Source organism: Balaenoptera acutorostrata, chromosome 10 (genome assembly GCF_949987535.1).
Source record: "Balaenoptera acutorostrata chromosome 10, mBalAcu1.1, whole genome shotgun sequence".
NCBI lineage: Eukaryota > Metazoa > Chordata > Mammalia > Artiodactyla > Balaenopteridae > Balaenoptera > Balaenoptera acutorostrata.
In genome coordinates this window covers 60,937,577-60,953,244 of record NC_080073.1, presented here as the reverse complement: position 1 = coordinate 60,953,244, position 15,668 = coordinate 60,937,577, and the positions used below count along the sequence as shown (strand labels likewise).

Here is a 15,668-nt window from a genome sequence, read left to right as displayed (position 1 = left end):
CCTGTGCTCTCCCGTCCCCTCCGCGCGCCCTCCTCACCCCCATCTGCCCTCCCGTCTTGGACCCTAGCTTCTCTGTTCAACCGGTGATTTTCCCGCTCTCTCTCGGCACCTCAGCAGAAGACAAGGAGGGCTCCACACAACTGGGTATGCCTAATAACCAGGGAGGGCTCTGGCTGCGAGAAGAAAGCGCTTGCACCTTCCGCGCTCCCCTCCCCTCTCTTGCTGCCTCCTGCCACTCAGGCGACCCGACTTGCGGCGAGGTCCAGTGAGGGCCTGCGGTCTCGCGGGGTCCCGCCTCTCGCGGCACCCTCTCCAATCAGCGTTGGGCAGAGGCGGGACGCGTCCTGCGCCCGCCTCTCCAGTTCAAGCTGCTAGTTCGAGCCGGGCTGGGCGCGAGCGAGGGACTGAGGCAGTACGGGTCGGGAGGCGCGGGGCTGCGCAGCCCGACGGCGGGGGCGGGCGCGGCGCGGGACCGGAGAGGGCGCCAGACCCCGGGCCGCGGCGGAGGGAGGCGGGAGGCGGGAGGCGGGCGGCGGGCGGCGGGCGGCGGGCGGCGGGCGGCGGGCGAGCAGGGCTGCCGGCGACCTGCGTCCGAGCGCGCGGAGCCCTGCGCCTGGCCGGGGTTGGTCCGAAGTCCGCGCTATGGAAGAGGAGAAATACTTGCCTGAGCTGATGGCAGAAAAAGATAGCCTGGATCCATCTTTTGTGCACGCCTCGCGCCTGCTAGCCGAAGGTAGGACTTGCTCCCCAGGTGGACACAGACAGCTGGCCCCTGTCACCGCAGCGGGGTTCGGGGAGCGGAGTTGGGGAGGACGCCCGTCTCCTTCGCGGAGACTCCCCTACGGTGCTCGACCCAGAGCTGCGGACAGAGCAGGTCCCCGGGCGGCGGATGCTCCCTCTCTCCCTCCGCAGCTGAATTTGGGGAGCCCGGAGCTGCGAGCTCTGTGGCGATGGAGACGTGCCCGGTTAGGATCTTTGATGGAGAGACGTGAGGAGCTACGCGGTCCACTGGGATATTTTCACTCTGCAGAGGGAAGGGAAATCAATTTCGAGTGAATGGTGATCAATGTAGTGTTTGAAGAGCTTCTTAGCTACAAATCAGCATTTCATTTTCTTTTTTTCTTTTTCTTTCTTTCTTTTCTTTCTTTTCTTTCTTTCTTTCCTTTTCTTTCTTTTTTGTTCTTTTTCTTTCTTCTGCTTGGTAAGCGATTTTGATGTTCTTTAGTCTAATTACAGTCTTTCCTATGGAAAGTCTTAGAATTAACCTAGATTAAATTCTGCGTGTTCTTTTATGTTTGTGAACGTGGAAGAGGCTAAAGTGCTTATCAGTTTATTTGAAGTGTGATGATTGCATGCTCTGGGAGATGCTGATCCCTGGGAACGCTCCACAATTGATCAACTGTTTTACCAAGTGTGCATTTTCTTTTGTGTACCTGTAATGTTAAAAGAGATTTCATTCCCAGAGGAACAGAAATGTCTTGTCTTTTGCGTTCTTTTGAAAGGTCGTTTAAACACACACACACACACACACGAACATGAACTTTTGTATGACAGAAGTATTAACCAAATTACTTCATTTATCTTGAAATAATGCTGTCTAACTGCTAAAGGTACTCAAGATATCTGTAGCAGTCTACACCTGTCTTTTTTAAAACAACTCTAGATTTTTTTTTTTCTTGATGAATGCCTCATTAATAATAAGCTGCTTCATTATCAAATTGACTACAATGCAGTTTTGTAGCTTAGGTTCTTATGAACTTATCTATAGTAAAACTAAAAGTAACAACTTTCTCTTTCTCAGCCCTTAAGCATTAAAGGAAATGTTTTCTTTTTCGAGATTTAGTTGTACATGGAAGGAAAAATTCTAATCCTCCATGTATGAGTCAAATAGTCATTAGGTTTATTTAAATGTTTTATTGATGGATTATTATTTACAAAAATAAAGTGTCAGGCGTTTTTCTATTTTGTATACTAAGTAATTAAGAAAAGCTTTATAATTGAAATATTGAATGTGTGAAACAACTAAACTGTTTTTCAGGGAACAAGTTGGTTTTATAGAGGATTTAGGACAGAAAATGCAATCATGCTTACTACTTTCTTGGTTACTGAATGAAAAAAAAAATTGAAGTTGAAAATGAAAGTCAATTAAAAAATTAAACTCTCCCTCTAGTCTATTAAAAAATAAAGATAACTACATAAAAATAATAGGAATATTGTAAATTACTGGGTAAATAAATGATTAAGATTGTTCAAAATGATTAAAAATGCGGTTAAAAGTCTTCTTAAATCATTTACTTCAATATATTTTCCAGAAGTGCCCTCATTTAGCTCATAATGCTTTAAAATGGAAAAAAGTTACAAATTGATCACTTTCTCAGACCTGCTAATTGGACTTCTTTTGGGGACAACAGACTTGATTAATTCATCAGTCATTAATGAGAGTTAGTGTACTGAAAACTGCCAAACTACAGCAATGCGTGTGAGGAGCCCTAAATAGAGAGTGCAAGTATTTCTGCAGCTGGTAAAACAGTCAGAGAAGGCTGTGCACCTGGTTCCTTAACATTTTTTTTTTCCTCAGGAACTTCGTTTCTTGATACTTAGGAACATGTTCCTATGTACTTTGTAATTTAATTTTTTCCCAGTAGGGGGAAGCATGTTCTGCTTTTGTAAAGAATTAGGAGGAAAAAGCTCCTAAATAGAGAGAAAAACATCTAAGTAAGAAACAGAGAGAGGTGTCCAAATTTCAGAGGAATCATAATGAGGAAAAGAGGATGGAGGAGGTGATGATAATAATCTTGAGTATATAAAGAGATAGGCCAAAAGAGACACAAGACTTAAATTCTCTAATTGTACCTGAGGCTCTTTATATGTGCTTATTGAAGAGTGTCCTTTTGAATCTCTAATAAACCTTAACATTTTACATTATAGATCTTTCATTATCTTTTCAAAGGCCATCTGCCTAGATTCTTAAGTCTTGTTTCGGATCTCTATAGGAGAGTGTTGTTGAGATAATTTTATTTCTCACCCCTGGAAATGTACTGATTGAAGGCAGCAGCTATAAATAAACCTGACACAGATGTTCATTTGGAAAGAAGGTGCTCAGTGAAGTACATTTCAGCCAGCACTGTGCAGACCGTCTCAAGACTGAGTGAGTAATAAAAATGATCCAGATGCTTCAGTTCTTCGGAATGATTTTCTGGAAGCTAATACATACAAGGGCAGTGATGTAAACCAATGAGCTTTCACAGTGATTTATTTTGCTTTTTTGATTGGTGGTAGATGCAAATCAGTGCTCAATTGTGACTACTTCACTTAGAATTGAAGGCCATAGGGTTAAAAGTGCTAGTTTGTTGGTTATTTTGTTATTTTTGTTGTAGTTTGTTATTTCACTTGTTCCTGCTGTGTACTTTCAGTAGGAATGATTCTGAGAAAGTTAAAGGAAGAGCCCAAACATTGTATGTATTGTGTTGTTACTTAGAAAAATCTTGAATACTGTGGTTTGAAGAGTATAATATGTTTAAGTAGTTAAAATAATTTTCTTCTGTGATTATAATATTGTTTAATTACCTATTTGTATGGAAGGTGCTTTGGAGTATGATAAAACAGCAAATTCAGCATGATCCTTGAAGTTCCACTCAGCCTCTGAATTTGCTTGCCAGATGAAATTAGACGAGGTTATTTATATCTGTGATACTGCTGGGAAGTGCACTAAACTGTGAATCCAGATACCTGGATTTTAATTCTACTTTTGCCTAAACTGAATCTTGGTAAATTTCCCTTCCCTGGGCCAGTTTCCTTGTCTCTCAAATTGAGGAGTTGGACTAGATTTCTTTGTAATTCTAATGAAGTCTGGGACTACTGCTGATGCAAAGGAGTGGTGTTTGTGTATTCAGAATACCAAAATCAGTGGCTGAATATTTTGGAAACTTTTTTCATTCTTTCTTAGTTTAATGATTAATAATACATTTATTGCATTATAATGCAATTTGAAGCATAAACATTATTTTGGGCACTGGGGACAGATTTATGTTTTTACGTTTACTGAACCATTCTCAAGGCTTGGGAGCTAAAAATGTATATGCATGGAAATATTCTTGTTTGCAGTAAAGCATGCCTGTCTGCTGATATAGAGCTGTTCAAATTTATAGATTCAATTATGACGATTCCATACCTTTAAGAGGATTAATAAATTCTTGTCCAATTGAGAGTGTTTTGGGTTCTCTGGCTGGCAAGATTTCCTAACCTGAATTCTTCACAAATATTGGTAGATTCATCATTGTTTTGATTGACTGATCATATGATGAAGTCAAATATTGCCAAATATCCCAACAGTTCAAGGCATTTTTAAAAAACTCTGGGTGCTTTTTTCAAATTTTGGTGAAAAGCTTGCCCTTCCATCTAGGATTGGCCTGTTTGCAGGTGTGGATGAATGAGAGGAACATGGATTAATAATTTATCACAAATGCTGACTGTAGTGATTTAACTACATTTACATTTTCAGTAAGGATCATTTTTAAACTCAGAATGTATTCCTTGAAATATTTTCCATAAAACATGGTGAGTTCTTAAGTTAAAGAAAGGTATTGGTATAATGTCTAAAACCAACTTCTGATAAAAAATAGTATTCATGTGACTTTTCCTTTGATTGATGTAATCTCTTTTCTCTCCCAATAAATTTGGGATAATCTTATTTATGTTTCTTAAATAAAAACAAAAATTGGCAAAAAAACCCCTAAAACTAAGTTAAAGGTATCTTTGATCTGCAGTTAAAACACATTTATCATATAGTGGAGAAATTCTGCTTTAGCAAACAAAACACTTGGGATGGAGGGTTGACACCCCTGCCAACTGTGAAATAAAGGATATTTCATTTATTTCCTTTCTGATTCTCAGTTTCTTCACCTGTAAAACAACAAAACGAATATCCACCAGCCAGGGTTCTTTTAAAGTTAAAAAATGCTGTTTGTGACTATGTAAGCTGTATTTTAAAATAGGAATTTTTGTACAACTAAAACAAAAACATAAGCAGAAATTCTACAAATATAAGATGATGCTTTTAAGACTTTCCTTAATGTTTTAATGGCATTGTGGACTTGACCTCAACTTGAAGCTTGATTTTGTAATAAAATGAGCACTGACTTAACTCTCTGAATCACTGAGTGAAATTTGAACTCATACACCAAATTATGAAATAAATTATCAATCTTATAAAAGATGATTCCAACGAGAGATTTTAAAATATCGTGTTCCCTCCGTCAGTGGTCGGTCACTTGCCCGGGTCTGACTTGAGCCTGGTTAGCCCAGGACCTGGGTCTCTCGAGGCTCATTCCACACCTGCTTGGCCTCCTCATCAGGCCACATGTCCGTCACTCTGGGCAGCTGGCTTCATCCTCCTTTTCATCAAGGGAAGTGGATCTCTGTCTTCCGAAGTTCTTCAGCCTCCTACCACTTAAAAAATTCCATAGTCCTTTCATTCCCAGAGGGTGAAATTAATTGTTTTGTTCAAGGCTGACTTGTTCACAGCATCCTTAATCCCAGCACCCATCATCCCCTCCAGGTCTGGCCTATTATTGTATCCTTTCTTCAGTAGTTCCAACGTCTTCCTCCCCAGCTTTCCTTGGAGCAGCCTGTAAACATGATTCAATCGGAATCACTTAAAAAAAAATAGAATACTTGTTTCACTTGCTGAAAGTAATAAAAATAACCTCTCTTGACAATTTTTCTCCTTTGTTTCCTTCAAGTTTCTGATGCCATGAGTCCATACAGCTGCTCACTTTCTCAGTTTACCTTCCACAGGTCCTCCATCTTGCTGCAGTCCTCATCATTGTCTTGAAACCAGAGGCTCCTGTGAGAATCATCTAATTGCTAAATCCAGTAAAATGTGTCTGACCTCTCATCAGGGCGCTTGGCTGCACTTTCCACTATTGTTCTTCTTCCAATTTCTTGGCTTCTCCCTTGGTTTACAAGCACTACACACTGTTGGTTTTTCTCTTCTGTCTCTCTTACCAGTGCTCACCATCCTCCCTCTCTCTCCTCCCCACCCCAACACACACACCCTGTCAGAGTGGTTCATTCAAGATCAGAGTATGACCATGTCACGCCTTTAAATGCTATTGTCATAGGCAGGCCACCTCTGACAGCAGGCCAGCAGAGGGAGGGGGTGCTGCCTGCCTGGACGCTTCTGGGGCAGGGAGAGTCCAGGCTCCCCCAGGCGCCTAGGGGAGGGAGGGGCCCCTTGTTGCTGTTCCCGTGTGGTCTTTAGTGACACTGAGAGGGGTGGGGAGGAGTTCCAGCAGGAGTGAAAGATTCTCCGACACCCCCTGGCTTGGAGGGGAGAGGATGCATTGGTCCTGCTCCTGAGGGTGGACATCCGGGTCTCCACGTGGCCTCTGTCCCCACTGCTGGTGGTATGGAAGCGCTGTTGCCTATTCAGTCCCCCTGCCTCCCCCCAGAGGGAAGGGGTGCCCCTTCACAGTGGAGAGAGGCTGGACGCCCAGGCTCCCTATTTAATTTTTCTTGATGGAGGTGAGCGTGAGACAACGGTTTTTGGGTTTGGTTTTGTATTCTGTGTTGTTTGGCTGGGGAAGGATGTTTGTTGTCTAAAAGTTTTCTGTCTTGCAAGGTTGCCCTCTTTCTAGTCCTGTGGCCAGAGAGAGCAGGCTTTGCTTGAGCCTTTTTTTGGTCTCTTTCTGTTGATGTTCCTGGGTTTCCAACCTTTCCAGCTCCCACTTTGGCATATATGAAACACAAGAAAAACTAGCAAAACCACTGCCTGAGTCACATGGTACCCAGCCAGCCTGCCTTCTTCCTGCCCCCTTCCGCAAAGTCTTCTGTGTTTATTTTATATATAATATCCAGTCTCCATTCATTTGTGTTTTAATTTATTTCTTTATAAGATTTTCTTTTGAAGGCAGGTTCAGTCTTGTACATTAATATTTCATTAACTAATTATGTAAGAATGAGCATGACCAGGATAAATCCATCTGGATAATGGACACAATATCTGATCAAAATTTTTGGTTTCTATTAAGTATACAATCTAGATTGGAGCTCTGTGTTCCCATGGCAGCTGTAGAAGGAGGGAAGTTTTAGAGATGGTTTTTAGAAACCCTTGGAGATGACTCTCTAGTGTCACCAGCCTTTCCTATGTCCTTATTTGTTTGAGCATTTGATTTGATCCCTTTTCTTGTCTGAATACAGATTATAAGAAATGTAGCTTAATCGGAATTATATCCTGACACCAGTTGGTTTCTTTAAATGGTGAATTTCAATAAAATAAGTATGATATAGAAATATATATTTTTTAAAAATAATAGAGTACTGGTTAATAGCTGATCTTCCAAAGGAATGTTAGCAGATACCCATGTTATATGACTTCTTCATTTTCTCCAGTGGAGAGTTCTGAAATAATTGCATGTTTTATTTGTCAAAAAGTTGAGAGGTCACAGCCAAGTATCTTGTTGCACAATTATTTTTAACTGTTTTGGGAAGCAAATCATTTGTAACGTATCCTCCATTGCTTACCTTACCCTCAGGAGCACTACTTCCAAAAAAATTTTTGCAGTAGAGAGAGATAATAAACATTCAAGAACACCTGAATGACAAAGTTTTCGGTCCTTTACTATAGATGCACTTATAGTTTAGCTACAGTTTGGGGGATGAGTCCTGTGGGGCAAGGACTCAATGACCCTTGACTATGTGATCGCACATGCCCTTGAATGTGAGTTGGTAACACTGGTCCTCAGTATGTGTTATTGGTATATGAAGAGGTATCAGATGTTTAATTTATTAGTTTTTAACAGTATACATAAGATATAAATAACAGTGCATGGTAAGAGCTGCTGGGGTTTACAGACTGCTGGTGTCACAGAGATTCCGAGGAGGTCACGGTGATTGTAGATCTTCATTCTCAGGGTCACTTTGTCCACATTGGTGAGGAGATACTCTTTGTCACGCAGTGTACTGGATGCTGACACACCTACCACAATGCATCCACTCGCCAATCCTATGAGATAGTTACTAGCATTACCCTATCTTACAAATGAGAAAAATTAAGAATTAGAGAAGTTAATTTATCTCAGATCACACAGCAAATAAATTATAAAGCTGAAACCCAGGCTTTCTTACCCAGAGGCAGGTGTACTGGTTACAGCATCCTCTCTCCCGTGGGAGAGACAATGCTTCAGGCAGGCTTTGCAGGAAGGTCAGATATTAACATGCAAAGTACTTTGAGGAGATCAGCGTGGTGGTCATCATTCACTTCTGAAATATGTTCCTGAATGCAAGTATTGGATGAATTCTTCCACAGCGTCTTTAAATAAGTATAGTATATAAAAGGCAAATACATTTATAAATGGGGAAATTTACCTTAGTACAGAATTGGGTTCAGGATTATCAAGGGAGCCTACATTTTCAGTGTCTTGCATCGACTGTTGTTTCTGAGGGAGTTTAGTGGTGAGATGGTGAAGAGCAGGAGAACACTTTTTTTTTCTTTTTTTGGATCCAAAAGAGGGATTGGAGAACTTTGTGTGATTTGCTGAGACTTTTTCTTTCCATGTTTTTTTTTAAGAGAACTGCTTACATTTGCCAAATTCTTCTAGGAAGGAAGAACAACCATAGGTCCTCTCTTGTGTCTTGAGGGAGTGTCAGTTTTGTTTAAAATTTGGGAGTTGAGTAGAGTTCACATGTGGTCAGAAACTGAGAACCGGTTTCATCAGCATGGCCTGATTCAAATGTTATCTATAGGTAATGAGGCTTTAGGATTTAATGACTTTGAAACAGATTGGTCTGTATTATTACACTTTTATCAGGAATGGCACAGTTGATGCCCATTTCCTTCAAAACATTGAAGATTAGATTTTACCTTCTAATAGAAAAGCAGAATGAACATGTTTTCTCTCGGGTATAGCTATTTTTAGCAGGTTCATTGTATGTCAGAAAATGATAGACCCTGATGCAACTCAGGAGACAGAGCCTCAGTGATGGAAACTCAGTAGAGGCTGAAGGAGAAGAAATCTGTTCATTTTGAGAAGAAAGGGATGACTAGAGTAATAGCTGCTTTTCTTGAACATATACTGTGGGTCACGTCCTTACATTATATCCAAAAAGGCAGGTAATATTGTCCCTATATTATGGGAAGGATAAAGAGGCAGATTAGAGGATAGCCTAATCCATTTGGATTTTTTAAGTAATAAATCAGAGGTTAAGTAAATGTCCAACTATAATGTGAAAGTCTCAAAAAGCAACCATTAAACATTGAAACACTAAACAGTATTGCAGAATATGACTTGTTTAAGGAAATACCAAGATCTTGCTTTGAACAACTTTTAGGAGAGTTAAATATCTGTTACTAGAGAATTTGTTTCCTTTAAAATAATTTTCTTTAGGAAATTTAAGGAATTTGATTTTTAGAAATTTGATTTACGTGTAGCAATATACTCATTGTATAAAAGAAGACTATAAAATGAAAACAGTAACATGAATACAAAACAGAATACAGTTCTTACTGTATATTTAAGCATGTACATGTGAGTGTTAAATTGAATTAAGTATCATCCATATCTCCACATAGTCTGTTTTTCTTCTTAGAAGCCAAAAACTAGAAGCTGCCTTTTTATCCATCTAAGATCTGGTGCAAGACGGGGCCTTTAAGGAATTGTGTGAAGATGAAAGTCATTTGATGTGCTGAGGCAGATGGCAATTTATTATATGCGATTGTTTTGGAATGGACTTCTTGAGGATAGATGTCTCTGTAGTAAGCTAGTATTCTGAAATTAGTGAAAGATTGGAAATTATATCATATCCATATAAGGAAAATCTGGTAGAAGAAAGCGTTATGATAATTAAAAGCCATTTAATGGAATTAGATGAGGTGATAAGTATTTAGAATGAAGTACAATAAGCCAAATGGTTTCTCTCTGAGTAAAATGAGCAGACTGTATGTGTGTGTGTGTGTGTGTGTGTGTGTGTGTGTGTGTGTGTGTGAAGCATATACGAAACAGGTGATAAATGAGAAACAGTACAGACTTGGTCCAGTTGGTTGCTATTATCTGTACTCTGTATTACTATCTGAGACCTACTTTTAGGTGGAGGAGAGGACAGAGTTACAGGCAATTAAATATGCAATCTCCATAGGATCTGAGAAATGCAACGACAAGGCAAATAGTTGATGCTTTAGGAGCCCACAGAGATCATGGGCGGCCTCAGTGGGAAGGGCCGTGTTAGTTGAGATCTAACACAGAAGTAGGATATGGTGGAGATTCAGTGAAGAAGGGGTTATAATCTGGGAGAATCATACATGGATACAGCGAACATCTCCAAAGCCTGAAAAGAAAGAGAACATTTTTTTGAATAGGTAGAAGTTAAGTGTGATATTATGATTTACAATAAGATATATATATTTGATCATCTTACCTGTTTCTGGCCAGAGCTCCTAAAACTCTTGGTATTTCCTAAGTGAAGAGAGCTGTAAAGGTGCCTTTTGTAATATAAATAAGGTGACTTTTTGAAAAGCCCCTAGGTAACTTAAAGATGGGGGCTGGTTGCCAGGAGACCCAACTGGTAATTAGAGGGTAGGAACTTTCAGTCCTACCTCTCCTTCCCACCCCCCAGACCTTTGGGGAGAGGGGCTAGAGCTTGAATCAGTTGCCAGTCGCCAGTGATTTAATCATCCATGCCTATGTAATGAAACCTTGATAATAACATAGAAGGACTGGATTCAGATTTCTTCCAGATTGGTAGCACGTGGAGATCTAGGGAGAATGCTGAGCTCCGAAAAGGCTTGGAAGCACTGCGCTCTTTTCCAGACCTGCTCTGTGCATCTCTTCCACCCGGCTGTTCCTGAGTGTATCACTGTAATAAACAGATGTTCTAGTAAGATGCTTCTCTGAGTTCTGTGAGCTCCTCTAGCAAATTAATTGTCCCCAAGGAGAGGGGGGGCCCTGCGAACCTCTGGTTTACAACCAGTAGGTTAGAAGTACAAGTAACAGCCTGGACTTGCAACTGTCATCTGAAGCACAAGAAAGGGGTCGTTGGAATTGGGTCCAGGAACCCAACAGATTAAATATGCTTGGAAAATACAGTAAAAGAGAAAGCATGTAGAAAAGTGGGTCTAAAGAGAATGGTAAACGCTTATCACACATGTCTTGTAAACTATGCTAAGAAGTTTAGAGTTGTCGACTGTAAAAACTGCACAATCTAAAAGAACATTTATATAAAGTTGAAGAAAAAAGTGATTTATGATAATAGAAATCAGAATAGTGGTTGCCAAAGGAATGCAGAGTCATGGTAAAGCTGTATAAGGAGAGTCTCTGGGCTGATGGAAATGTTCTCTATTCTTGTCAAGAGCCCTGCATATACAGCTTATACAGTTATCACAACTCATCAAATTGTAAACCTAAAAACTGCATTTCACTATTCATAAGATTTGCCTCAATTTTTTTTAAAAAAACAAAGTGGAGTAAAGAAAAGAATCTTCATTGATTTCTGCTGTTGGATAAATACTGCAGGTAAACTTGCAGAGGATTCATGAGATGATTGATGATTGATCCGTGGTATAGTTGACAAGAGCCTGTATCATAGATGAGGAAGCAAAGGCTCAAACAGATTTAGAAATTGGCCCAGAGTCACAAAGCAGCCAAATGGCAGATCTAGGAATCAAACACTAGTGTTTTGACATCACCTACTGTGTTCTTTCTATTATAACAGTAGCTCTCAAATAATTTTTCTCACATTCCAGGGTAAGAAATACCACACACACACACACACACACACAAATAAGTGTTTCATAAAGTAATGCTTAACCTTAAAATAAATAATTAGTTTTGCATATGCAAATGTCTTCTTTCAGATCCAACATAGTTAAAATTTCCTCCAGTGCCAAAACAAATCTTGGAAAGATAATACATACATCTTTTCACACTACAATGTCACTTAGTTTGGAGAAATGCTCATAATACAAGCTTAAAGGATCTAAATGTCCAGCACATTCTGGTGCCCATCTCATGCTCACTGTGGATCACTGATCAGAATGGAGGCAGTAAATTTCTACATTGACTGTAGAATCACAAATTCATGGGGAAAATGTATCAAGAAGGTGGCAGTGGTCAACAAAGTCACATGTGACAACAAGTCCTAAGAACCCTCAAAGAAAAAAGTAGGTGCATGCGATAGATGTGGGATTAGGAAAGACTCAGAAGCTCAAAGAGTATGCACTCTTCCTTCTTCTTAAGTTCAGCATAGTCTTGAAAGTTATCCATGTTGCTACATTTATCAATAGTTTATTTTTCCTTGCTGAGTAATGTTCCGTTGTATCAATATCTCACAATTTGATTATCCAGTCTCTTGTGAATGGACATCTGGGCTGTTTTCAGGGATAGCTTATTATTCTTATTATGAATAAGCTGCTATGAATGTTCATGTGCAAGATTTTTGTGGACATGCATTCTCTTTACATAAAATAGAATTGCTGGGTCTTAGAATGTGTGTGTGTGTGTGTGTGTGTGTGTGTGTGTATGTGTATATATGGTAAACCTTATTTATATTATATGGGATTGCAAAATAATTTCCTAAAGTGGTTGCACTGTTTTATCTCTCACCAACATTGTATGAATACTCTGGTGGTTCTACTTGCTTGCCAGTACCTGAAGTTCTCAGTCTTAACAACAGCTATTCTAGTATTTCAAGTGGTGACTTATTGTAGTTTTTGTTTGTTTGTTTGTTTGAATCTTTTTTAAATTTTATTTTTTTATTGAGTTATAGTTGATTTACAATGTTGTGTTCGTTTCTGATGTACAGCAAAGTGATTCAGTTATTTTTATATTTTTTTTTTCAGATTTTTTTTCTATTATAGGTTATTACAAGATACTGAGTATAGTTCCCTGTGCTATACAGTAAGTCCTTGTTGGTTATCTATTTCATACATAGTAGTGTGTATATGTTAATCCCAAACTCCTAATTTATCCCCCCCTTTCCCCTTTTAATATGCAATTCCTTGATGATTAATGATGCTGAACATGTTTTCAAATGCTTTTTGGCCATTTGTATCTGTTATCTTACTTGAAACAATTGGTTAGAATATTGACAAACTTTTAATTGGATTGTTGGTCTTTTTATTGTTGGTGGAGTAATTTGTATATTCTGGATTTGCATCCTTTGTGAAGTATACATACTGCAAATATTTTCTCCCAATATGTGGCTTAGCTTTTAATTTTCTTAAGTGTCTTTTGAAGAGCAGAAGTTAATTTTTTTTCTGAAGTCTAATTCATTGTTTTTTTTCTTATACTTTAGTGTTGTGTCCTCCCTAGGAAATCTTTGCCTACCTCAAAGTCACAAAGGGTCTTCTCAATATTTTTTTCTAGAGGCTTTATGGTTTTAGCTTTTAAGTATAGGTTTATGACACATCTAGAGGTAACTTTTGTATATGGTGTCAAGATAGGGTCAAAGTTCTTATTTTTTTTTTAAGATTTAAATATCCAGTATCATTTACTGAAAAGATTTTCTTTTGCTCATTATCATGTTTAAAGTGTTAAAAGATATAGTATAGTGTTTAAGCACATAAAATCTAGAGAAATAAAGATCATAGTGTCTAAGTATATGTGAACTGTCTGCAGTATTGACCCTCAGTATGTTTATTACAATACAAAGGGAACAATGGCTGCCTTAGAGTGATTAAGCATGACATGTTTTTGGACTGTGCTTTAAAATTATATATAGCTATATGAATTTTTTGCCATTTCCTCAGAATTTAGAACATAATCTTTTAAAAACATTATGAATACCCTTTCCTTACTGTAACTGAGGAGGAGACTAGCCATCCCAGAGGCCTTGAAGTTTACTGACTCTGACAAGGACAGCATTCTTTCAATAAAGAAGTAAGGTACTTGCTGCTACTCAGCAGTAGTGATATCTAGTAAAATTTGAACAATTGCCCTGTCCTTACTAGCAAAGTAGGTTCTAGAATCACAAAATAGTGGGTAAAGTAGATGCATTAAACATTTCATTTAAAAAAAGACCATATAATTTTAGATAGTAGGTTATGTGCTTTTTCTATTTTTGCAGGTAAAAAATATATTGTACAGAAACAATACACTGTACAGAATTGACAAACCTACCCTGGGTAAAATAGGTACACATGCAGACGAACAACTGGGACCAACATCTCCATCCACAGTGATAGCCCATTGATACCTCTTGATCATCAGTGGCATATTAAGAGCCGGCATCGCAATTACCCTGAAATGTGACATAGTTTTGGAAACTGCCCGAGGGCATAAGTGACTGGTGACTTTAGATTAATCCCTAAAGCACAGGTACCATACCACTATGATTTCGTAAACACGCAGGTGCCCATCGTGTCAACACTAATAGCCAAAAATAAGATTTAACAATGATCCAGACTGACACAGTACATCAGTGCTGGATTCTGACAAGGTAATTCTTGGGGGAAGGCTACTCCCTGAAGGAAAATGGTTGTGCTCTGGGTTTTAGAAATAGGGATGTAGTGGACAATTTCTGTTTGGATCTGGACAAGAAGTAAAATGAATTTACATGCCATCAAGTGAGATAGCCTTGTGAAGAACTGAAGTCTGTTCCTATGGGGGTATTTAAAACCTCCTATAGAAAATTGAGAAAAGGAAAAATAACTATTTTGTTTTTCTCAAAAGATATATGTTGATACTTCCTTGGAAATGGAAGTTTGGATTAGATGATTTATGAATATCAATTTTATCTCATATTTTAAAAATTTCATAGTATCGGACAATATTTCTTTATTTACCATAAAGGAAAACTGCTTTTGAAATTTGTCTGAACATGAAATGTTAGAGTGTATGATTTATGTTAAATAATAGTTTATAGATATATTTAAATCCCTGAAAGAAAATGTCTTTTTTATATATGTATCAGACTTTCACAATATTAGTTTTAAGATTCACATTAGGTGAATAAGGAGAGAAAAAAGTCTCTAAAGTGTCTGATGTTTACTGTTAGTAGCTCATTTTGACCACTTCCAATTAGAAATGAAAAAATAAGTACAACTTTCTTAGATGCAATTCACTTTCTAGTTCCTGATGACTGATATCATATAATTGATGTTTCACAAGATTCCCTAAGTTTGTTTTGACACATATTCTCTTAAAACCCTGACCCACTTCTTCAGGGCACTGAATTACTCACCCTTGTTCACTTGGCTGCTGCCAAAGGAATCAGAGCAGCCACCCGACTTTTTCTGGTGAGAAATTGGCATTAAAGGAAAGAGGTCACCCAGTTTGGGTTGGTTCCTGGTACAGGGGAAAAGTAGACTCTGAGGTTGTAAGTCTGTTCTTCAGAACAAAACAGATACACAGACTGAGGCCATTCCAAGGAGGTCTTTGCAGGGCCCCAGCTAACCTTACTTCCTTGAGAAGACCCAGGATTTTTCCAAGATACACACTTTTCTGATAATTATTTAAGGTGGCTCTGATTATTTATGTTATTTGCAACCAAAATAACTTTGACTAAGGGAAAACAGAACTGATCTTAGGATAATAGCAATCTTTTTTTTTTCCTTCCTCCCTCCCTCCCTCCCTCCCTCCCTTCCTTCCTTCCTTCCTTCCTTCCTTCCTTCCTTCCTTCCTTCCTTCCTTCCTTCCTTCTTCCCTCCCTCCCTCCCTTCCTTCCTTATATAGCAG

The 15,668-nt window shown here is 38.8% G+C and overlaps 1 protein-coding gene across 1 annotated transcript in view; it reads left to right on the top strand.

Moving 5' to 3' along the window:
- The first annotated feature begins 553 nt into the window (after positions 1-553).
- KHDRBS2 (KH RNA binding domain containing, signal transduction associated 2) overlaps positions 554-15,668 on the top strand; it is a 713,320-nt gene continuing 698,205 nt past the window's right edge. Inside the window, exon 1 of the mRNA XM_007186974.2 lies at positions 554-733. Within this exon, the coding sequence (XP_007187036.1) occupies positions 643-733 (91 nt within the window). The 5' untranslated portion in view covers positions 554-642. The remainder of the gene's footprint in view (positions 734-15,668) is intronic.